Source organism: Ictidomys tridecemlineatus, chromosome 1, assembly GCF_052094955.1.
Source record: "Ictidomys tridecemlineatus isolate mIctTri1 chromosome 1, mIctTri1.hap1, whole genome shotgun sequence".
In the NCBI taxonomy this organism is placed as follows: domain Eukaryota; kingdom Metazoa; phylum Chordata; class Mammalia; order Rodentia; family Sciuridae; genus Ictidomys; species Ictidomys tridecemlineatus.
Window position 1 is genome coordinate 226,357,123 of NC_135477.1, and position 24,914 is coordinate 226,382,036.

General features: G+C 32.5%; 1 protein-coding gene across 1 annotated transcript in view; it reads left to right on the plus strand.

Moving 5' to 3' along the window:
• The window catches only part of Hcn1 (hyperpolarization activated cyclic nucleotide gated potassium channel 1), a 369,751-nt gene that overhangs the window by 295,286 nt on the left and 49,551 nt on the right, over positions 1-24,914 (plus strand). Inside the window, exon 6 of the mRNA XM_005319677.3 lies at positions 20,145-20,385. Within this exon, the coding sequence (XP_005319734.3) occupies positions 20,145-20,385 (241 nt within the window). The remainder of the gene's footprint in view (positions 1-20,144; positions 20,386-24,914) is intronic.

A 24,914-nucleotide genomic window follows, 5' to 3' on the forward strand; every position in this document is an offset into this window, starting at 1 on the left:
AGGGTTTGCCCTGACTCTGAAAGCACAAGTGGAATTTGAATAGAACAAGAAGAGGATGAAAGATGATATTTGGGGTAAAGAAAGCAGGATAAATAAAATAAATATCTTTACTTCCAAACATGGTTTCTATTTCAGCTTCTCTTTGAACTAAGGAAGAGGGGAAATAATTTGAAAACTAAAAATCATTTCCTTCTACAGTCATTTAAGTTAGAATTTTAAATATGTGCAACTGCAAATTAAATATAAACCTGTTTTCATTGTTATAATTTTTTCTGTTGGGAAAATCATGCTTTTTCATAGTTATAATAACCATGAAGATTATTTTAAATGATTTTTGGAAAGGGAACTATACAATAGAACTGAAACTAAAATAGTTGGGAAAAACAAACACAAGAGCAACCCTGATTATTGCTAGCAAGTCAAGGCAGTCAGTGTAAACATTAATATAATTAAGATTAGGAAGATGTCTGTGCTTCACAAAGCTTGATTTTGTGTTGAATCTCTCTACTTTGAGCTCTCTAAATCAAAGAGAATACTGTCGTCTACAGTTTTAAATAAGAGTTATTAAAGGAGGATATGTGATACATTTATCTAGTTTATACAACCCAATTTTCTGTTGTTTAAAATACTCTCCCAATTGACTCATATACGTTTCATATTGTTCAGTTAAGCAAATAGTTGAGACATCTCACATTGTTTTATTTTGAAGCTTGCCTCAGCAGAATATAGAGCAAGATAACATTGTCACCTAAGCCTTAATGATGATGATGATGGTGGCAGTGGTGTTGGTGGTGATGTTTGGGATGGTGATAGAGAGGATGATGATGATATTGATTTTAAATATTCACTTTATGTAGAATAGGCTACCAAGTGTTGGGGTACTTTTCTTTTGATAACACTTCAATCATTAACTACTTATTGCAGAGTCACTAGGTGCAGATTGTTAAGATAGATAAACCCATGATAATATAATTTGAGAGTTCACAAAGAGTATGAAACATTAGAAAGATTGAAGTTCTCCATTCATATTGAGTGATGACTTAATATTTACATTTTGATTATTTGAAAATCAACTTCTCAAATAATTTCAAAAGGAAAGAAAAAATATTACATAACACCTCTAAAAAATACTTTACCTATTACAGCCATGTATAAAATTTATGTATCTCTAATATTAGTTATTACTGTAGGAAAAATAAATTTATTTTATTAAAAAACTACTAGTTTGGTTCTGTTCCTAGTGAGGTGTGTGTGTGTGTGTGTGTGTGTGTGTGTGTGTGTGTACTTAATTATCATGCTGTATAATAAGTAAGCTCAGTAAAGAACTCAGTGTGAAAAAAGTATTTGTTGGCATTATTTGTTTAATGTTTTCTGACCCTGGAGTTCTTAAAACTGATATTAATATACTTAAAGCAATGCTGTAAGCTTCTAAAGGGATCCTATAATTTTCTGACATAAATGTGAGACATTTAAACTTGATCAATTCTAAAGCTCTAGAAAGAAAAATCTCAAGAAAGTTAAGAATAATATCTCAAAAACTAATGATGAAGGGTAGAAATAATTGACCAATGGCTTAAATTGAAATTCTACAATACAAATTTTGTTTTCTTAGGAAAAGAAACAAATGTTCATATGGTTATATGAAATAAAAAAAGCTATAAAGGCATACCAAACAAAATTTAAAGTTTTATGAGAAAGACTTCTTGCTACTTGTACACATAGAAATTTCCTCAATATTCAAAAAGTGTTTTTAAGGAAGATTAAAAGATCATATGTGTGTGGGGGGGTGTGTATAAATTATTTGGGGAAAAATGTATTTTTAAATGAATAAGCACACATTAGCAGGGCAAAAAAAATCAATACCAAGAGACTTATTTAATTTATATGGTATAATCTATAAAACATTATATCTAGTAATAAGAATTTCTTCCATAGATAGTTCTTTGAATTAAAATAAGATGTGATTAAAAATGACTAATATGATATATTCTTGTTTGCTACTAATTTGTGTGGAGTTCAAATATATCACCAAGGTATTAAGTTTCTTAAACTAATAAGAAACCTAATCTGGTTTTGTTCTAATGCTTCATTTTTCATTCCATTCTAATAATTTCAAAACATATATGTTATATATAATACACATCAGGCCAATAAATTTATTTAGTTAAGTTGAATTTTTCATACAAAATAAATTTTAAAGTTTCAACACTTTTTAAATTTATCTGCAAATCACTTCCTTATGTTTGAGCAAATTTAATTTCTTAAATCAATACTAAGTAAACTATAGTGCTTGATTCTTTTCTCAAAATCTATGTATTTTGAGAAATACATAGATTAAATACAGAGTGGCATTTTGGATTCAATCCAGGAACATAAAAAAAAAATACAAGCAGAACGACTAATCAAACACGAATATAGTTGGGAGTTTCATAGTAATGCAGCAGTGTTGATTTCTTAGTTTAGCAAATGTCTCATGCAATAGAAGACACAAAACTTTGAATAACTTCCATGAAGAGCATATGAGAACACTTTCTATTGAGTTGCAACATTCTGTAAATTTATAATCTTTCCAAAGTAAAAATTTTTTAACAACTGTGTATGAATGTGAAAAGAGGATGATCTTTGTTCTGCTACCAGAAATCTCCTTGACTCTTCCAACTAATTCTGTCAAGTTAGATAATAACATGAGTCTCTCAAGGTTGTTAGGAAGATTAAATTAGATACTATGCATACAAGAACTCTACAAACCATGTCACTAAAAAGTTATTAATTCTATCTCAATTCTTTCTGGATGACAGGTATCTATGACTTTTAGATTATCATGGGAAGATGAAAATTCATATATTTTTCCCAAAGGATGTACAGTGTAATACAAATTAAGTACCAAATTAAAAAAAAAACTCTTTAGAATAATTAATTTCTGCATGTTTTAGTAGGTACTGTAAATCTTACAAAATAGTTTGTTTTATAATCATTTGTTTTTGAAACTTCCCAGGCCCCATTTATGTTGGACAATGATGTCCATTTATTTTAAGAAGGAATTTTTTCTTACTTTCACTGAATCAAGCAGATAAAAAGCAATGGAATGGATATTGCAATTTGCATTATTATAATGTCAGAGATACAAACTACTATGCCTTCTCCTTGATTTTTGCTAACAATGTCCATCTTTAGTACCAGTCTTCTACTGAGTATCATCATTCATTTCTAAGACTTTAAAAATTAGTTCCATCTTAAGATTATATGATTCCAATTCCATAATTTCTTGAATAGGCAAACTTACATGGACCAAAAAGAGAATAAGGCTTAGCAGGTGTTGGGAGAGGGGAACTGGGCAGTTTCTTGTTTAATGGTCTTAGAGTTTTGACTGGGGATGATGAAAAACTTTGAGGCGTAGGTAGAGGTAGATTCATAATATTGTGAATATACTTGTGAACTGTATACTTCAGAATGGTTAAAACTATAAATATTATGCTCTGTATGCTCACCACTATTTTAAAAGCTTCAGAAAATGCATCTAGTCTTGCATCTCTAATCCTGATCTCCAGAGCCATTTCCATCTGCCGGCAGTTCCTGTCGTCAGAATGCCAGCAACGTTCACACTCAATACATCAAAGCAAAATATCCTCCTTTTACATAAGTTTCTATTTTGAATTGATTTCTCCCCACACTGAAGAACTCAGAAGGCCTTGAAATGTGTAGACAGTCCCACACCCACTCAGAGTGACCCTCACCAGATTGTTTATTTCACTCTGCCATGGCAGCGCTTTGAGAACAGTGCTACTGCTATGTTAGGGCAGACCTCCAGAAGGGGCAACTTGGTGCTTCCTGTCCCACTTTTACAAGCCTAACTTATTATACTAGTTTCTAGGGCTGTCATCACAAAATACTGCAAACTGGGGGACCTAATAGAATCCTATTTTCTCTCAGTTCCAAAGTCCCGAAGGCCAAGATAAAAGCTTTGCAAGCCTGACTTCCTTTGTTCTCTTCTTGGCTTCCAGATATGCACCTTGTCGCCGTCTTTTGCATCAGTGATGCCTTTTTTGAAATTTCCTCTTATCAGGACATAATTCTAATGGCTTTATTTTAACCTAATCACTTCTTTGTTCTTATTCTAAATACATACTGAGGTTCTGGGTTTCAATATACCAATAGAGGAGGGACAAAAGTCAGCCCCTAGCAAACGCCAACATGTTCAGTGCTTCATTAAAATATGAGTAAAATGAGAGATAAATGAGTGTTTAATTTGCCTTAAGGAGGCTCGCTTGGCTTTAGGTTCTGATAGGCTTACTTCTGTAAGTTCATATACTCAACCCTGTTGTGAAGAAGCATTTCCTGTTACTGAAATGTTAATGATGAAAATGTGAACTTATGTGGATTATGCTATGCAATCTTAAATATAAGTACTTACCAAATTCTCCAGATCACCTTCTCTAAGAATTAAGCCTTTAATCCACTGTAATATCTGGTGGTCCTTTTTTAAGTATAGTTTTTTTAGGTCAGCAAACTTCCAAACACCTGTCTGCTGTATTTAACAGTTCACATCAACCTGCTTTTACCCTATCAAGGAGGCTTAACTCCTATTCTACAATTTATTCTTATACTCTGTTATAGCTGGAGAAAAATTATGTTGGAGATTTTAGAGATAAAATTATTGAACTTCAGACCACCTAGTGGGATGGAGACACAAAGTATCCACTGAACACTCTTCTTGTCAACATACAAACATACAGCTCCTGGATTTAAGTTTTTTTTTTTTTTTTTAATTTTCTGTGTGTGTGTGTGTGTGTGTGTGTGTGTAGTCTTTTTCTACCTTTCCCCCTCTTCCTTTATAATCAAATCTAAGTGAACATTAATAATCTTATATCATCTGTTCTCACCCTACATGGTACTTTAACTAAGCAACATATTCCTAAATTCCCAGTAACACAAAGCAATTCGACTGTCCTAAGACTAACTTAATTTTAAACTTCATTTACATTCATATTGTAAAGTTTAAATAACTCAAAGCCAAATTAGATGTATATGAGCACTGTAACCACAGAAAATATACATCCCAAAATTGAGTTTGCTCTGATTTATGCTTTATAAGTGGGCAGATTTCATATAAGCCATTTAGTCATACTTTTTTCATTTACATATGAGAGATTTTAGGCTTATTGCTCTGACTCATAATTTGAGACTATTAAGCTAGCAATTAATGATATAGTTGGGTTCAAAAGAAGCAATGGTGAAAAATTATAAAGCCTTCCACTATTTAAAAAAGTCATTGCAGTTTATTTTTCTCTCTCCCAGTGGGGTTTTTAAAATATATTATGGTTAACACAAGATAGAACATTATGTGGTCATTAAAAAGAATGGCAGTGAAGAACATGTCACTACACAAGAAATAATTTGTTATAAAAGTGGAAAAAAAGGAAGCTAATTGGTAATACAAAAGCTATCCTTGTTTAGCCTTCATTATGAGATGCAAAATAAATAAAATTAAAATTCAGATCCTTATATCAATTTATCAATCTTTCATTTTCTACTTTTAACTCATAATTCCAAAAATAGATATTAAAAGATAAGTATTTCTTACCTCTGTAGTTTATTACATCATTTTTGACATACAAATTATTTAGGAGTAACAGTAAAAGCTGTCTTGAAAATGTAACATAGATTATCCCAACTAGAGAAATAGCTCATTGTAAATTTTCCTTATTAGAGACATAGAAATCAAGAGAAATGTTTTAAGAAATTGAAGCCTGTACCTTTTGTGTTAGTGTTGGGATAGATTTTCTTTAGCTAAAAATTTATTTTTATTCTTTTTAGTTATATACATGATATTGTGTCTATTTTCAAAACATGTTTAAGACATTAAAAAACTACTTATATGGGCAGATTTTTTAATGTATAAAATGAACTGTCTTGCCTTTAGAAGACAAACCACCAGATCAATGTAAGCCAGTTGGAAATGCTGAGGGAAAAAAAAATTGTTTTTCAAACTGATCCATGTGTTTCCTTTAAAACAACAACAAAAACCTCAAAAGTAGAATGTATATGTAATTTACAATCTACTTTCCAAATTTTTATATCAAGAAAGAGGTTTAGTTTGAGTCATACTTTATTCCTTGACTTTGGCCAAATCCTGTTTATTATTTACAACTATGCTAAATCTGTACACATCACTCCCTCCCTCAACTAACAGTTAGGCTTCCAGATACTTACTTATTTTAGAAACCATGGTTTTCACACTTGAGTGCTTAAGTAGAGATCTTGAGTCATACGCCCTAAAGATTTAGATTCAGTAAAGCTCTGTTACTGCTCAAGAATTCACATCATGCTGCGATGAGCACCCCTATGAAGAAAAACTTAAGTGTTGGACTCCTCATCATTCAGGTCAGAGCTATTCTCCTGGGGCTCAAACAACTGCTCAGAGGCTGTAGAAGCACCGCAAAACAGAATCTGTATCTCCAAAGATGGATATTTTGTTTTACTCATATTTACATTTTTTATTTTTATTTTTTGTCTCATAAGCTTTATGTAGTGATCTCTGAGGTTATAACTGCAGAAGATACCCTGATAGCGTTTTAGTGAGGTCTCTTAGAAGTAACTTTACCTAGCCATTTCCTATTGATTTATTCTTCCTGGAAGTCTTAGAATCTAAATCTTATGTTTCCAAACGTCAAACAAAATAATGTTTTATTAGTCTATGGAAGTTTCGAGTTTATTTTTAAGTTATAAATAAGTATTGAAAATTTATGCCTCTTGTTTGCCTTCCTGAATTCTTCAATAAATAAAATATTTAACTTGAAAGTTTATAAAAGTGCAGAAGTGCTTTCTACCATTTTCCTTCCAAATCCTTCTACATATAATATGATACTTGTTTTAAAGCAGAACCTACTGTCCAATGGGAAATGTAAGTTGAATGATAAACATGTTTTTCAATTTTCTAGTAATAACATTAAAAACTAAAGAGAAATGTGAAGTATAATATTGTTAACTAAGTATATCCAAAGTGTTATAATTTCAATGTACAATCTGTGTAAAAATACCATTAGAGAAATCATTTCTATTCTTTAGTTTTTTGGTAGTAAGTCTTTATACTCTGGTGTGTATTTTTGTACTCACAACACATCTTGATTTGGATGCTAAGTTCTTCTCAGAAAAATCTGTATATAGATCTGTATATAGATTTCATACCACTTATAGCTGAAAAAGCAAATCCATTTTTCCAAATTTTCCCAAACATGACTAATCATTTTCTGATAACTGAACTTTCTGCTTGAATGGATTAATATAAAATATATTGAAATTTTAGTGTTTCAGTCATGATAGCCACATTTGAAATGGTCAGTAACTCCATTTGATCAGCGACTGCCACTGTAAGCAATGCTGCTCCAAAAGCCTACTTCCAAATGTGGACTTGGCTTCCTAGATGTAATTTGATTTTGACATGCTGCAACCTCCTTGCCACACATTTGGCTCATGTGTAAGCTAATAATGTAACTATTTTATTGGGTTGTTATAATTAAATGAGAAAACACAAACCATTCAATAAACATTAACAATCATTGTCACCATGGTCTTAATGCTCCATATAGACAGTACCCTCTGATGAAAATGGTCCTTTGAAAATAGAGTGGAAGCTGCCATCTGTCACATAAGACATACAGTATGTGGATATTTGTATTAACTTCACCAGGGCCAGGGCAGCTAAAGGAAGAATATTACCACTTGTTAGGAGTTCTAGTCCCCAGTTTTACTTTTCCAAAGTATTGTCTTATGGATATCCCAGTCACTAGTGCCTTCTTTTTCCCTTCTATCATTTTTGACTATGTCACAGAGTTATTAGAGGAAATTAATTCATGTTGACTGGGATGTTTGTTCACCAAAATCATTATGAATCACTTAGTTATGCATGAAGATCTCATTTGTTTTCTTTTGTATTGACCTTTTATACTAATTTTTTGGTGAGACACAGAGGAAATGCTTCTTATGATACATAAATGAGCCTTGATAATTTAAAATATAGTTTATTTTATACATAGAATAATGTATTTTTTAGTTCCTGAAAAAAATTAACTAATTGTTAAAGTAGCTATTTTCCAAGAAAACTTGGAATCATATATAATAAAACACAAATGTTTTAATGTAAATTTTGTTTATTATCTAGAACTATGTAACTTAAAATAATTCTGCAAGAGTAAACCTATAGCAATTAAATAATGTTTTATGAAAATATGCAGACTGCATATAATATGGTATTAAAAATTGGTTAAAATGTGAATGACCTAGAAGTGTTACGCTTCTATGACTTGGATACTGATAATGACAAGTCCCTAGGGTCAGGGTGAATGAGCATGACACTTTCTCTTTAGCTCTGTGGCCTGGGCAATGCACTTCCTCACTTCAAGGGCCATTTTCTTCATCTGTAAATGTTGGAAAATAAGACCAAATGCAAGCTTTTTCTTAGTTTGTTTTTTCCCAAGAAAGAAATGAGAAATAAAACATGAAGTACTAAACTCAAAATGGATACTTAATAAATTATATTCCCTTCGTCTTTCCTACATCTCAAACTTGTACTCAAATTACAGTATTCCTTGGGGGGATACTTAGGGATAAGTTGACATACCTATCTTTGAATAAACAAATATCCAGAATATTTTAAAAAAATAAAAGACATAGTCAAGCCATGAGGAAGATTTTCAGCTTGTTCAGTGTCCTCTATTGTTCAAGAGAAGAATTCCCCCCCACCCACCCAAACAATGAGTTCTGGTCTCTGTTGTTATTGCAGTTCCTTGCTTAATAGACCAAAGATATCAAATGCGATTGCCTTAAAAAGCCGGTCAAATACACTAAATGTAGGGAGTAAGAAGATATTAAATATATATATATGTATGCATTTAAATGCAAATTTTTAAAAACTGTTGCTCTCAGGAAATAAGAGTCAAAGCCAATGCTATTAGTTTGCTACCTATCAGCAAATGTCCAGACAGACTCTCAAAATGTATAAAATTTAAAGAAGTAATTTATGGTTAATATCTAAAACTTTAGGGTTTGTGGTGATTCTAGACAGTAATCATAAAGTGGCTTCTCAGAATACAGCAAAAGCTTAATTTTTCAGAATCCATTCAACCCCAACTCATGAAACCACACTGCCTAACAAACCACTCTTCTTCCTCTTAGAAGTGTGTGGTCAAGGAAGATTACTTAATATCTTCTATAGAATTTCTAAGATGTAGGATTGCTGTGAGAATAAAATAAGTTGATATTTTTTAACAGGAGCAATAACTGAAACCCAGAAAGAAGTAAGAAAACATTTTTTTTTATTACACTTCTTGGAATGATTTCTGCCTTGCAGAAGCGCCTAAACATATCCAGTTATCTTTTAATTATACCTAATTTGGGCTACTGAATTGGAAAGGAAAATGGAACATTAGAGTACTCCTATATAGGATATTCTAGAAGATGGAGTGTCACTTGAAAAGGATTTGACTATATGCATTTACTCATGTCTAAGTCGCTGTAGAAGTCTAGGTGTGGATGCCTTTTGAACATCTGTCTCAGTTCTCAGAAGGAAACTCTTATATGCTCTGCATAGTCTAAAACCATGGGGTGTTGGAATATAGGAATTCAGCAGTGTAACAACTGATCTATTTTGTTTCGATTTCTGTATGATTCTTTTGTGCTATCATGGTAATTATATTTATAACTGCCATGTTTAACTCATTTTAGAAATACACTATTTAGAATAATAATATTGTTGTAGATTTGAGCCGAATTAGATGTTTCACAAAATTGAACTTTCCATAGTGATATTTAGGTTATCAATATAGAATTATAGTGCTAGCAGGAACCTTAAAATATAATAAGATGTTGCTTAAACTTTCCTAGGGTATCATAATGTATATGATTGTGAAGTACAGATTTATGGGTAAAAAATCATTCTAAACATTCTTTCCTGGTTGGTATAAAGTTAAACAAACTGGGAAAAAAATTACCCAACAAAACAACTACACTACGAAAGGACAACCCACAGATGAGGCAAAGACAGTGTAGTGCATGTTCCCACAACAACTCTTGCCAAAGATATAAAAATAACTGAAGTAGAAAAAAAGGGAGAAACTCTTTTTTTTTAATAGTCAAGACTTATTTATTATCATATGCTTGAAAATATGTTATATCCTATAAACATAAATTTGGGTTATAGCATCTGTATGGAAATATGATTCTCTTTTACTTATAATCTGCTAATGCAATTATTGTTCAGAAAAAAAGATAATTTCTGAGCTATATTACAAACTATACCAGAGATTCAGTCCAGGAACACTTAACCACTGAGCCACATCCCCAGCCCTTGTTGCAATCCTCTTGCCTCAACCTCCTGAGTCCCTGAGTATTCTTTTTTTTCTTTTTTTTAAAATTGGTTGCTCAAAACATTACAATGATCTTGATATATCATATACCATACATTTGATTCAAATGGGGTATGAATTCTTATTTTTACCACATGTAGTACAGATTGTAGAATCAGATTGGTTATACAGCCACATTTATACATACTGCCATACTAGTGTCTGTTGTATTCTGCAACCTTTCCTATCAGGGAGAAACTCTTGACTTGGTACTTCACAGAACAGGATGTTCAACTGACCAACTGGCTAAGAAAATGTATATGATATTACCCATGGGGAAATTCCATCAAAACTACAAAAAGTAAAAAGCAAAATAGTAACATATCTTTACATACCCCCAAGTGGCTAAAATTCAGAAGAATGATAAAATCAAATTTTGTCATGGATCTTGACCAAATGAAACTTTATATATTGCTGGAATGAGAGCAAAATAATAATCATCTAGGAAAACTTTTAGGGCTACCTTACCTTAAACATATGCTTAGTCTATTAACTAGAAAACCCACTGTAACACATAGAAGAGAAAAAACAAGCATATGACTTGAGAATGTTCATTACAACTTTATTTTATTAGCTTACACCTTGAAACAACTCAACTATAATGAAAAGCAGGATGTATAAGTATTATTATGACATGCCCAAATAATGAAATACAGCCAAAAATTTTTAAAAAATGAATTTCCAACAGACCACCCATGTGTGATCATATTGACATAATGTTGAGAAAAAGTATCGAGAAATAAGACTACATAGCAAGTGATTTTAGTTAGATGAATTTGAAAAACACAAAGCATGTTACAGTGATAGAAATCAGAATAGCTAAAACCTCTGGGATTGGCTGAGCAGGATCCAACTGGATCTGGATCTGGGAGTGACACAGTTGTATAGATTTAAACAAATTCACTTAAGATTTGTGGACACTTAAAATGTACACATTTATCTAGGTGCACCAGTGGATATCTACAATCCCAGCTATTTGTGAGGCTAAATCAGCAGATTAGAAAATTCAAGACCAACCTAGGAATTTTAGGTAAACCTAATTTCAAAATAAAAAATGAAAAATGACTAGGATGTCACTCAGTGTAGAATGCTCCTGAGTTCAATCTCCAGTACTGGGGGAAAAAAGTGTGAAGGTAACTATTTCTATGTTGTATCTAAGAAAAAACCTTCCCACACTATGACCAAACAATGAATGTGAATCACCCTGCCATACTTTAGCAAAATAATGGGAAGAACTCTGAAGACAAAGGCATTCATATCTGAAATAAACTGACATTATGTCAAAATAAGAGCAAAGTCAGGTTCTTTGTTGTGGTTTTATTGTCATATAGATCATTTTTAAGAGATGAAAATTTATTTAAATTCTTAGCACTATTCTGTAGCAGGATTAGTGCTTTCTATATAGCAAAAAGCATCCAAAAGTAAATATTGGATGTGTGTGTATCTGTGTGTGTGTCTGCATGTATGCATGCATGTGTTTTAGAAGTTTTGAATGACTGTTCAGTTTACTTGAATAGCAGGGCCCAGGAAAATCCTACATTAAATTATTTGTTTCATATAATCTTTAAAATACCTACTCAGCTGGGTATAAGTGATGCACACACACTTGTAATCCCAGCAGCATGGGAGGCTGAGGCAGGAAGATAGTGAGTTCAAAGCCAGCCTCAAGAATGGGGAAGCACTGAGCAACTAAGTAAAACCTTGTCTCTAAATAAATACAAAATAGGGCTAGCCATACGGCTCAGTAGTTGAGTACTCTTCAGTTCAATACCAATTACCCACCCCACCTCCCAAAAAAATACCTGCTCAACTAATATAAATATATTTACACTTTGGGTTTTAACTTAGGATATTCTGGATAACATTTTTTTTAAATAACTTGAGATATTAGAGGGAATAATCTGCATCACTTCCCAAAGCATCTGAGTGTGTTTATTTGGCTTTCCAATGTTTTGTTTCCAGCTAGGAATTTTAGAACTTAGTTGGCAAGCTCTGAGGGAGAAAATACTCTCCAGGTGCCAAGACGGCCAGCCTGTTCTTTCTGGGCAATTACTGTTCTGTCTGAGCTTTTCTTCAAAAGAATAAATGAAGCTGCAAGCCTCATGCAATTTACTGTGTGACAACTTATTCAAAGACTATTTCAGAAATACATTCTTTGCATTTGTTTAGACAGCACACTTAAAACATATTGTTCCTTTTATATGCAAAATATCCTCTATGGATCATGACACTTGTCATAATTATCATCAGTTAAGCAAGTCCACTCTCAAGAACCTAATAAATAGTGTATTTACTAAATGAATTTTCTTTACACTAAATATTTATTGTCATTTATTTTATATATTTTTGTTTTTAACTTACATAGTTCTTATTGGTTTACAATAATTGTTAAAATAGTGAATTTCATTGTGGCATATTTGTGCATGCATATAATATAATTTGATCAATTTCATTCCCCAGTACCCTTTCTTTCTCCTGCTCCCTCCCCCAATATTTTCTACCAAAATATCTTCCTTTTGTTTACATGACTTCTTTTTTTTCCTTTTACACCTTTCTCTAACATATATAAGAAAAAAATTGGCATTTGCCTTTATGAGTTATTGTAGCTTATTTTATCCAAATAATTTTAAAAATAATAATCTCATGTATAAATTAATTTCTTAATGTGAGCTGATTTTGAAATTTTAAGAAGAGATGAAATCAGTAAACTTAGAAATCCATTCTTTTGCTAGTTGACAACTTAAAATATATTAAAATAGAAAATACATTGGTACTATTTAAGTTATGTGATAATATTTCTTTAAGGAAGAAATTTCTTCATTTCTGGTACCTTTGATGGAACAAAATAAATTTCCTACTTTGAGATGATTATAGATTTTTGTGTTTGTAAATATATATATTGAAGAGAAACATATGCTCATGGGTGAAAATGATAAGATACTCATATAATGTTTTTTGTTCTTAATGGTTTAGCTGAGCAATAGAAAGAGATACATTCAGCTCCTTGGTATTTGTTATCATACTGCATTATGAGTGTTTTCAAATATTTACTAATAAATCTTTTTTGACCTTGCTTTTAGATAAGTGTTTAAAGAAAATGTGCTTTAATCCCAAGACAAAATACCTCTTTTATTTTTATAAAAACTAGCGACTAGGACTGGGATTATGGCTCAGCGATAGACATCTTGCCTCACATGTGTGAGGCCCTGTTTTTGATCCTCAGCACTACATAAACATAAATAAATAAAAGTATTGTGTCCAACTACAACTAAAAAATTAAAAAAATTTAAAAATTCTAGCGATTACATCTTTAATAAACCTTTTTATTTTAGAATACTTTGTGTTTGCATAATAATACAAAGATCTTATTTACTACCTACTTTACTTATTTTTATAGAGTGATACTATTTACCTCATACCCAATTTCACCTATTTTAATATCATTATTTTATTTTAGTATGGTACATGTGCTGTAACTATTTTTTTATAATGCCCTCCCTCATTACAGATCAGTGTCCACTGATCAGAGCAAAACAATTGGCCTTTGGTTTTTTGGGATTGGTTTACTTTGCTTACCATGATATTCTCCAATTCCACCCATTTACCTGCAAATTCCATAATTTTATTCTCTTATGCTGAGTAATATTCCATTGTGTATATATACCACAACTTCTTTATCCATTCTTCTATTGAAGGACATCAAATTTGCTTTCACAGTTTAGCTATTGTTAATTGAGTTGGTATAAACATTGATGTGGCTTCATTATTATAGTATTCTGTTTTTAAGGCTATTGGGTATAGACTGAAGAGTAGGATAGTTGGGTCAAAAGGTGGTGCCATTTCATTTTCTAAGGAATCTTCATACTGCTTTGCAGAGTGGTTGTACCAATTCCTAGTCCCAACAGCAATATATGAGTGTGCCTTTCCCCCCACATCCTCACCAACATTTATTGTTGTTTATAGTCTTGATAACTGCCATGAGATGAAATCATAGAATGGTTTTGATTTGCATTTCTCTAATTACTAGAGATGATGAACATTTTTTCATATATTTGTTAATCGATTGTATATCTTCTTCTGAGAAGTGTCGGTTCAGCTCCTTAACCCATTTATTAATTTTTTTTTGGTGTGAATTTTTTTGAGTTCTTTATATATCCTAGAGATTAGTGCTCTATCTGAAATGCATGTGGCAAAAGTTCACTCCCCAAATGTAGCCTTTCTCTTCACCTCATTGATTGTTTCTTTTGCTTAAAGGAAGCTTTTTGGTTTGAATCCATCCCATTTATGGGATTCTTGATTTTATTTCTTAAACTTTAAGAGTCTTGTAAAGGATTTCAGGGCCTAATCTGACATGATGAAGACTTGGGACTACTTTTTCCTCTATTAGGCACAGGGTCTCTGGTCTAATTCCTAGGTCCTTGATCCACTTTGAGTTGAGTGTTGTACATGGTGAGAGAGAGAGGTTTATTTTCATTTGGCTGCATATAGATTTCCAGTTCTCCTAGCACCATATGTTGAAGAGGCTATCATTTCTCCAATGCATGTTTTTGGCTCCTTTGTCTAGTACGAGATAACTGTATTTATGTGGGTTTGTCTCTGTGCCTTCTATTCTGTACCATTGGTCTACATGTCTAGATTGGTGTCAAATCCATGCCGTTTTGTTACTATAGGTTTGTAGAATAGTTTAAGTTCTGGTGTTGTGATGCCTCCTGCTTCACTCTTCTTGCTAAGGATTGCTTTCAATATTGTGGGTCTCTTATTTTTCCAAATGAATTTCATGATTGCCTTTTATATTTCTATAAGGAATGATGTTGGTATTTTAATTGGAATCACATTGAATCTGTATAGCACTTTGGGTAGTATGGCCATTTTAACAACATTAGTTTTGCCTATCCAAGAGCATGGGAGATCTATCCATCTTCTAAGATCTTCTTCAATTTCTTTCTTTTTGTTCTGTAATTTTCATTGTAGAGGTCTTTCACTTCTTTTGCTAAGTTGATTTCCAACTATTTTTTTTTTGATGCTATGGTGAATGGGATAGTTTTCCTAATTTCTCTTTCAGATGATTCATCACTGATGTATAGAAATGCATTTGGTTTATGGGTATTAATTTTATATCCTGCTACTTTACTGAATTCGTTTATTAATTCTAGATGTTTTCTGGTAAAGTTTCTTGGATCCTCAAATATAGAATTTTGTCATCATCAAATAATGATAGTTTGAGTTCTTCTTTTCCTATTTGTAGTCCTTTAATTTCTTTCATCTTTCTAATTGCTCTGGCTAGAGTTTCAAGGACTATGTTGAATAAAAGTGGTAAAAGAGGGTATCTCTGTTGTGTTCTAGTTTTTAAAGGGAAAGCTTCCATTTTTTGCATATAAAATGATATTGGCCTTAAGTTTAGCATAGATACCTTTTACAATGTTGAGGTATATTCCTACTATTTCTAGTTTTTCTAATATTTTGAACAGATGGGGTGCAGTATTTTGTCAATGCTTTCTCTGCATCAATTGATACAATCATATTATTATTCTTATCTTTAGTCTATTGATGTAATGAATTGTATTTACTGATTTCCTTATGTTGAACCAACCTTGCATCCCTGGAATAAACCTCACTTGATCATGGTGCCAAACTATTAGTATGTTCACAGTAAATGAATGATATATACTGAGGCATTATTGTTTGACTCTGAACATTATACAGATTTTCTTGGCTTTTATTAAATTTTCTTTTTTCTGTCCCAGAGTTGTATCAGGAAATGACATTACACAATCATCACGTCTCCTTAGTTTCCTCTTAGCTGTGACAGTTTTCTCAGAATTCCCTTGTTTTTGATCATATTAACAGACTTGAGTAATGCTGGTCAAGATTTGTGTAGAATGGGCCTCAATTGGGACGTATTGATGTTTTCTTCATGTTTAAACTGGTTTAATGGACATTGGGAAGAACACCACAGAAATAAAATGTCCTCATTATGCCATATGAAGGTACACATAATGGGCATTAGTTATCACTATTGATTTAACATTGACAATCTTGTTTGAAGTGGTATTAGCCATGTTTCCCCACAGTAAAGCTGTGCCTTCTCCCCTGTTCCTTCTTGTGCTCTTTAAAGGAAGTCACTAAGCTCAGCCCACGCCAGAAGAATGGGGAATTGTGCCTCACTTTCTTCAGAAGGAAGTCTCTATTCAAGATTTGAACAGGAAGTTTATCTAGTCTAATTTATTTTGTCACTTCTCTCTCTCTGTATGGGCCCTTGGTTATTCATTTTATGCTCTAGGTTTCATCTAATGTTATATGATGTGGTTTGTTTCTCAAAGTGTTTCAGCTTTGACTACAGGTACTCTTTCAGCTGACCCCAGAGTCCCTATGAAATGCTCTCAGCTCCATGGACTTTTGTTGCTGGTGTTGATGTTTTTATTTGTTTGTTTGTCTTTGATATGCCTATACTTTCTGCTGCTATAAGATGCTGCAGTAAAAAAAAAAAGGGATTATATTTTTTTAAAAAAAACAACAATATCTTAAATGCCTTAGTAGTTTGGAGTACTTTATGATTGTCAGGACATCATCAAGTGAACTTTCTTCAATTTAATCCAGATAGATGATACCTGGAGCTCAAGCCATTAATATGATTGTTTCTACTAAACTAATACTCAAAAGTACATACGCTAAGTACAAAAAGCAAACCCCCAAACCAAAACAAAAACCCAAAGGTCAAATGTTTTTGCTGATATTTGGAAGCTAAACCACAATAAACATGGTAGGACAAGAAAAAGAGAAGTTCAATAGATTAGACAAAGGGGAAGAAAGGGAAGTTGGGCAGGAAAGACAATAGAATAAATTTAACATAATTTTCCCATGTGCACGTATGAAAATATGTAAAAGAAAAGATTTTAGAGCCAAAGAAGTGTGTCTCATTTCATATTTCCCTATAATTTGTTTTTGATGATTTATGTTTTCAATCAAACACATTCATGTGGAAGTAAAAGTTCTATAGAGAGAGGAAAAGAATGAATTGATTCCTTCAAACAAAAGTAATAAAATTAAATTACCCTGGCAATATTATAAGCATAGCAATTTCAAGTGATATATCTGAATATATATACCATATCCTATAAAGTTATGTAAAGAAAGATCAGTTGAAATATTATGAAAATATTTCCAATTACTTTCTAAAATAAAATGTAAGACAATAGTGAAGTGAAAAATTTACATAATCCAAATCAAAGAACATATATGAAATATTTTCCATTTTATTATCACTTGAACACTTACTTCTTCTACAATCAAATGTATTTTCAGTTTCCCACATGATATTATTCTGTCATTTCACATGTGAGAGCATGTGAAATAACCAATTTTTCCGCAATTTTTTAAATGACATTATCTCTAAATCTTTAATTCCATTTCACCTTTAATTTCCCTGTGTTTTTTTCCTATAAAGTTATTTTGAATGGCAGAAAGGATGTCTTTCATATATATGAGGCTTATTCCTCACAACACTTGCTTGAGAAAGCAGTGTGAGAGTTTGAAGGTGACTATTTCCCAAAGAGAATAAAACTAATCTTTGTGAGCACATTTTCCCCCAGTTTAGGACTACCCTCTCTCCCTCCCCCTTCTTTTCTTCCTTTTTATATCATTTGCCTGCATATTTACTGAGCACTTATTATGGGCTGAACATTATGACAGTCACACACCTTATACCCCAACTGTTTAGCACCAGATAAAATAGATGATTACAAATCACCACAGACACAGCCAATCATTGAGTTAGTATGAATTACCCAGGATAAGATGCTGCTACACAAATACCACATGTAATATCTTTCTCTTGTCTGTGTTGCCTTGTTTAGTTTCTGATTATTGTTGCCAATTTTTAAGTATTTTATTATCTTTCATGAAGCTCTACTGTTAAAGGAACTACTTTGTTCTGCTGAACTCACAGGATATTGTTGAGTATGAAATGCTCTGTCTCCCCCCATCTCCCCCAGGTGGATCTAAAATGTACCCTCTGTTTCAGCTGGAACTGTTTTTAATTAAATTTATTTAAACCATGTACTTATTTATGGGTTGCCATGTTATGTTTTTAGAGATGTATGTATTCTGTAATGTTCCAATCAAAGCAAACACATCTGTCTAAACATTTTTTTCATTTCTTTATAGGGAGACTTAAAACTCCTTTTATTTTATCTTTTTGAAGTGCACAAGACATTATTGTTAGCTATATTCCAAGACTATGCAATAGCACCTCAGAACTTCTTGTTCCTATCTAACTCTAACTTGGTACCCATTGATGAACGTCTTCCTATCTTTCACTCCTTTCTACTCTTCTCTGTCTCTGGCAGCAAGCATACTTCTCTCAACTTCCATGGGATCAAATTTTTTAGAGTCTGTTTATAGTGAGATCATGTGACTTGCCTTTCTATGCTTAGTTCATTTAATTTAATATGATCTCCAATTCTAACTATATTGCCCCAAATGACAGGATTTCATTTTTTTATGACTCAGTAGTACTCTGTTGTGTATGTGTGATACTTTTTCTTTCTTCATCAGATAGAATTTTTTTTGTCTATCCCAAGGTGATACCAGGTACCATCTTACGAAGTCAGATCAGGGACCATTTTCAGTCATAGCATCATGGAGTTTGCATAACACATTTCCCCAAGGTAGTGGACTCAGTACTCAGACTCAGTTAATTACCTTCATTTCATTTTTCTCTCCTTCCACCTCCTTAGGAGAATTTTCTGTATCTCTTAAGCAAGATTCCAAATTCAGATCAATCATTTTCGTGGGTGTTCTTGGTGAAGGAATTTCTAAGAAATGGCTTTCTGGTGAAACTCAGATTACCATTGTCTATTTTATCATATATCTGATTTATAAGATTAAAAATGTTTTCCCCATATCTCTATTGTGGTCCAGAAAGATAACAGTAAGTCTAATTTGGACCAGAATCTACAAAAGGAAACCAAACGTGCAGATCTCTTAATTTAAAATTGCACTGTCCCTAGAAATCAAAGTCAGAAATGGGAACGTGGCCTCTCTCCAGCCCAAGACTTCCAATGGAAACCCAAGAGGCTTTGGAAAGAGCAATTTTCGGATCCAGCCCAGACACAGATTGAATTTATGATTTTAGATTGGATAACCTTTGGATAACCTTTCTCTGTACTCTCCATTGTTCTCATCCTAAAGTGAATGACAGACTTTAAGGAAATGCATTAAAGTGCTTTTTTTTTTCTTTTCTGGCAGACAGCGAGGCCCTTGTTTTAGAAACCATAACCCTGTATGCACAATTTAAATTGTTTGACACAGTGTTATGCAGAAGAGTAATGTTATATAGCTAAGAGGAAGCAATGTGTTTTTTTCTCTTCATGACTAAAACATGAAAGGAAGACTAAACTTCCACATTTGGGGTTGTCAAATTCTCGTAGAGAGTAATAAAGAAATTAGATATTCTTCAATTGAGATATTTACATATTTAATTAGAAAATATTAAATACAGTTACATTCCTATACTATTCTCAGTGGTGGGAAAGCCAAATTTCGTCAGAAGAAAACTAAAAATAAAAACAATTCCTGAAAGTGCTGAGAATGTAGATATTAGACCTTTGGAATTTATGTATTTTTTATTCTAAATTAAAATTGCAATATTATGCAACATATATTTTTTGAACTTCAAAACATGCTTTTCTCCCACATTTGATTACAATGTCTCTTAATACTTTTGTTTGCTCTTGCCATTTTTAGGAGATAGTCAACTTCAACTGTCGAAAACTGGTGGCTACCATGCCTCTTTTTGCCAATGCGGATCCTAATTTCGTGACTGCCATGCTGAGCAAGTTGAGATTTGAAGTGTTTCAACCAGGAGATTATATCATACGAGAAGGCGCCGTGGGTAAAAAAATGTATTTCATTCAACATGGTGTCGCTGGTGTCATCACAAAATCCAGTAAAGAAATGAAGCTGACAGATGGCTCTTACTTTGGAGGTTAGTAAAACACAAAATGCAACTAAGAGGAAATTTTAGTAGTTGAAGATCCATGTCTTGTCCAGAATTTTGGACATGTAATAATGATAGTATGTGGAATTTGAATATGAACTTGTAACTGAATTCTGACAAAACTTGCTACAATGATCTCATATTTCATGAGCACAGGTTCAATGCATGTGCATTTACTACCACATTGGTCGGGGTATTGTTTCTTTCTTTCTTTCTTTCTTTCTTTCTTCCTTTCTTTCTTTCTTCTTTTTTTTTGCTGTAACTAATTAATAGTTGCTTAAGCCAGATTAAAAGTATAATTTTCTGTCATTCCAAGGTTCACAAAGAGTTGGAGCTCTCTCTGTAAGAGTTTTTAGGAACCTAGATTCCATTTATTTTATCAGTCTGACACACACTTGAGTGTTTCTTTTGTAATTTTCTTTCTTCTTGCCCACATGGGATGAACTGATTTTTTTCTACCATATTTTGACATATTCCCCATGGGATGGTGCAGAGAGAACAGAAGAAAGGAAAAGCTAGTAGTTGATCTTTAGATATGTGCCCCCAAATTGCCAACATCACTGATATTCACATAGGATTATTCAGAATTTAGTCAAAGGATCACCTCTAGTTCTGAGGAAGGGTGAGAAATATAGCCTTTATTACATTGGCAGCTCATGTTGCCAAAAAGTCTGGAAATTTGGATTGTTTCCAACTTTTTCCTACAATACGGCTAATATATATACACTTTTACAAAAATCGCCTAGTAGTTAAGTTACTGGGTTAAAGAGCATATGTATTTTTAAATTAAGATAAATAGCACCAAGATGCTTTAGATAAAACTGTATGTTTGCTTTGACAGTTTCTTTTAATTTTTGTTCTCTTAACAAATAAAAATGGCATTTACTTATTGTTGAGTTTGCATTTTTGCTATTCCTGTTGAGGTTAATGCATTTCTTCACAGATTTATCTCAGTTGTGGACTTTTTTTTATTCCTATACTTTGCACACATTTCTACTGTGTTTTCAAATCTTATTTGTAGAAACAGTCTTAATACATTTTTTACATATGCTCTAATTACCTTCTCCAAGGTTGGGCTTTGATTCTTAACTTTGTTCATGGAAGCTTTCAACATTCTCAATGTCACTGCTATTTATGTGAATTAGTCTGTCCTTTCTTAAGGCAATAGAGATTTTGTGTCCTTCAAATATGTTTTATACACTGCACAATTAGGGAATTGATTTCCATATTTTTATCTCTTTATTTTTACCACATGTATTATTACTATTACTTTATAATCATAATTTAATCTATTTTTTGTTGTAGTACATACCTTTATTACATTTTTATTTTAGTATTAATCCATCTGAAGTATACTAGTGAATACAGAGTGAGGTAAGAATCTATATTTTCCCCCTAAAGAGAATTTTTCCACAATTGCTAATAGATGATTTCATCCTTTCTGTAAAACTTCTTAATGTTTCTTTAATAATAAGTCAAGTTTAGGGCTGGGGATATAGCTTAGTGACAGAGCACTTGCCTCCTGTCTTATGAGTATTAATGTATTGTGGTCTATTTGTTTATTGGTATTCAGAAGGGTTTGTTTTATGTATGTGTGAGGCCCTGGGTTTGATCCTTAGCAGCACATAAAAATGGAACAAATAAAATCAAGGCATGCTGTTCATCTACAACTACAAAAAAAAAAAATAAGTTTAAGAAATTGTCTTAGTCACAATTAACATTTATTAGGAAGAGTTCTGAATGCTAATATTAAAATAACTCTAAGGTTATTATCTGTTAACATATAGTGGCTGAGTAATATACATTGACTCAGATTAATTATTTTGATTTTTGCTGACCATTAAGGGCAACTTTGAAGTTTCTAGCTTTCCATTTCTTCCTACTCTTCTTTCTTGGCACAATGTTTCTATGTTGTCTCATTAGCTCCTTAGAATTTGAGTAACTTATGCTAAGGAAAACCATTAGAAACACTAAGGATCTAATAGGGTCTACTTTAGAAAGAGCAGAGAACTAATATTTGAATGAAGATAAAAGAAAGAACTAATTGAAATCTGGTAGGGTAAGAAATAAAAGCATATGTATACAGGCCAGTGTGGGAGGGGGGGTTGCTGAAGGAAAAACATCACACAGGCAATTTTGATGGGTGTGATAAAAATGTTGAAAAAATTTTAGGGACTTTATATTTTATGTATTAAGAGTAGATTTGTGGGCTGGGGATGCCGCTCAAGTGGTAGCGCAGTCGCCTGGCATGCGTGCGGCCCGGGTTCAATCCTCAGCACCACATACAAAGATGTTGTGTCAGCCAAAAACTAAAAAATAAATATTAAAATTCTCTCATTCTCTCTCTCTCTCTCTCTCTCTCTCTCTCTCTCTCTCTCTCTCTCTCTTTAAAAAAAAAGAGTATATTGTGAATTTAACTATGTTTTGTGAACTCAAAAAGCTCTTAAATATTTGACAACTATATTTGGTAACATGATTAAGATTTTATACAAGGACTGGAATATGTGTCTCCCTAGATGTATGTGAATTAACCTGTGAGTGAAGTCAACCATGTCAGTGAATTTCATGTCAAGCTATAAGATCATTTCTGAGATAAAAGCATTTTTTTCTGGTGTGTTATTTCTTTAACACACTGTAGGATATCTGTTCATAAATGAGGTTGGTCTGTAGTTTTGCTGTCATTGTAGGTCTTTGGGTGATTTCTTGAAGACTTTGGATAACAGGTTTTGCTCTCCTGTTAGAAAGAGAAGTTAATCTTGTTAGTATCTTCTAGATTTTCTAGTATATTAGAGTACTCATTTTCAAAATAGTTTCTATTCTTTGGGGTTGTTCAATGTTAGAATGGTCAAGGAAACCGGGTTCAACAATAGAATTTATGGGCATCCTAGCAAGAATTGTGCCTTCCAGTCAGGCAGACAAAATTAAAAAAATAAAATAAAATAAAAACAGGGTTTATCTTAGGGTTTAATTTGGGGTGGTGGGACCACCTATTCTCTGTGGTCTTCATTTCTATCTCCTGTCTTATGAGTATTAATGTATTGTGGTCTATTTGTTTATTGGTATTCAGAAGGGTTTGTTTTATGTATGTAAGTACACTGAACTTGTGACATAAATATTTATGATAATTATATCTTGTTTTTTATGATTCTCATAAGCAGTATGAAGTGACCTTCTTTGTCTCTTCTGATTAATTTTGTCTTAAAGTGTACTTGTTCTGACATGAGAGTAGCTACCCCTAACAATCAGAGAAATGCAAATCAAAAACTACATTGAGATTTCATCTCACTTAAGTTAGAGCAGGCAATCATCAAGAATATAAATAATAGTAAATGCTGGCAAGAATCTGAGGGAAAAAGTACACTCATACATTTCTGTAGGACTAGAGATTAGTCTAAACATTCTGGAAAGCAGAATGGAGTTTCTTCAAAATACTAGGAATAGAACCACCATATGACCCAGCTTACCCCACTCTTCTGTATTTATCAAAAAGAACTAAAATCCACATATAGTGAGTGATACAGCCACATCAATGTTTATAGTAGTGCCATTCATGATAGTCAAGTTATGAAACCTGTTAAAGTGTCCATAAAGAGATAATTGGATTGAGAAAATATGGTATATATACACAATGGAGTTTTACTTAACCATAAAGAAGAAAGACATTATGGAATTTGCTGGTAAATGGATGGAACTGAAGAACATCATGCTAAGCCCAGATTCAGAAAATCAGGGGTTGATTATTTTCTCTCATATGTGGAAGCTAGAAGAAAATAAGTGGAAAATGAGGGGGAGGGAATTCCATGAAAACAGCAGAGAGGTCAGTGGAGTAGCCGAAGAGAATTGAGGGGAAGAGAAAAGGGATGGGAAAAGGAAAGAACTGTGGAAAGCAACTGGCCAAACTAGCCCATGTACATATATGAATATACCACAGAGAGTTTCTCCTTTATATGTGCGTGTATGTATGTATGTATATGTGTATGTATATATGTGTGTGTGTGTGTGTGTGTGTGTGTGTGTGTGTGTGTTTGTCTGTGTGGGTATATATATGTGTATATCTATATATCACTAATTTGAAATAAAACTATAAATAAATAGAATGGAGACCACTAGAGTAGAAGAAGGAAAGTAGGGAGGGGGAGGAGGGAATCCAAGTAGGAAGTACTTGTATTGAAATGAAACAAATTATATTTCATGCATCTGTGATTATGTCAGATTTAACCCCCAGTTCTATGGTTGTTCTATTCATAGTCACTTGAGGATTCACCATGCTGCTTCCAGAGTGTTTATACTAATTTTCAGTCCCACTAATCATCTATCATTGTACCTTTATTACTACAACCTTTTCAGCATTAGTTTATATCATTATGGAAACATGAATAATTATTTCATAATTTGGTGATAATTCAATAGTACTTCATTAATTATGTGGTTTCTTTCATTTGTACCCTGTGCCCCTTGGTAATATTTCTATTTTTGTGGATAAGAGTTTCCTTTTTAAATTTAATTTTTTGTTTGTT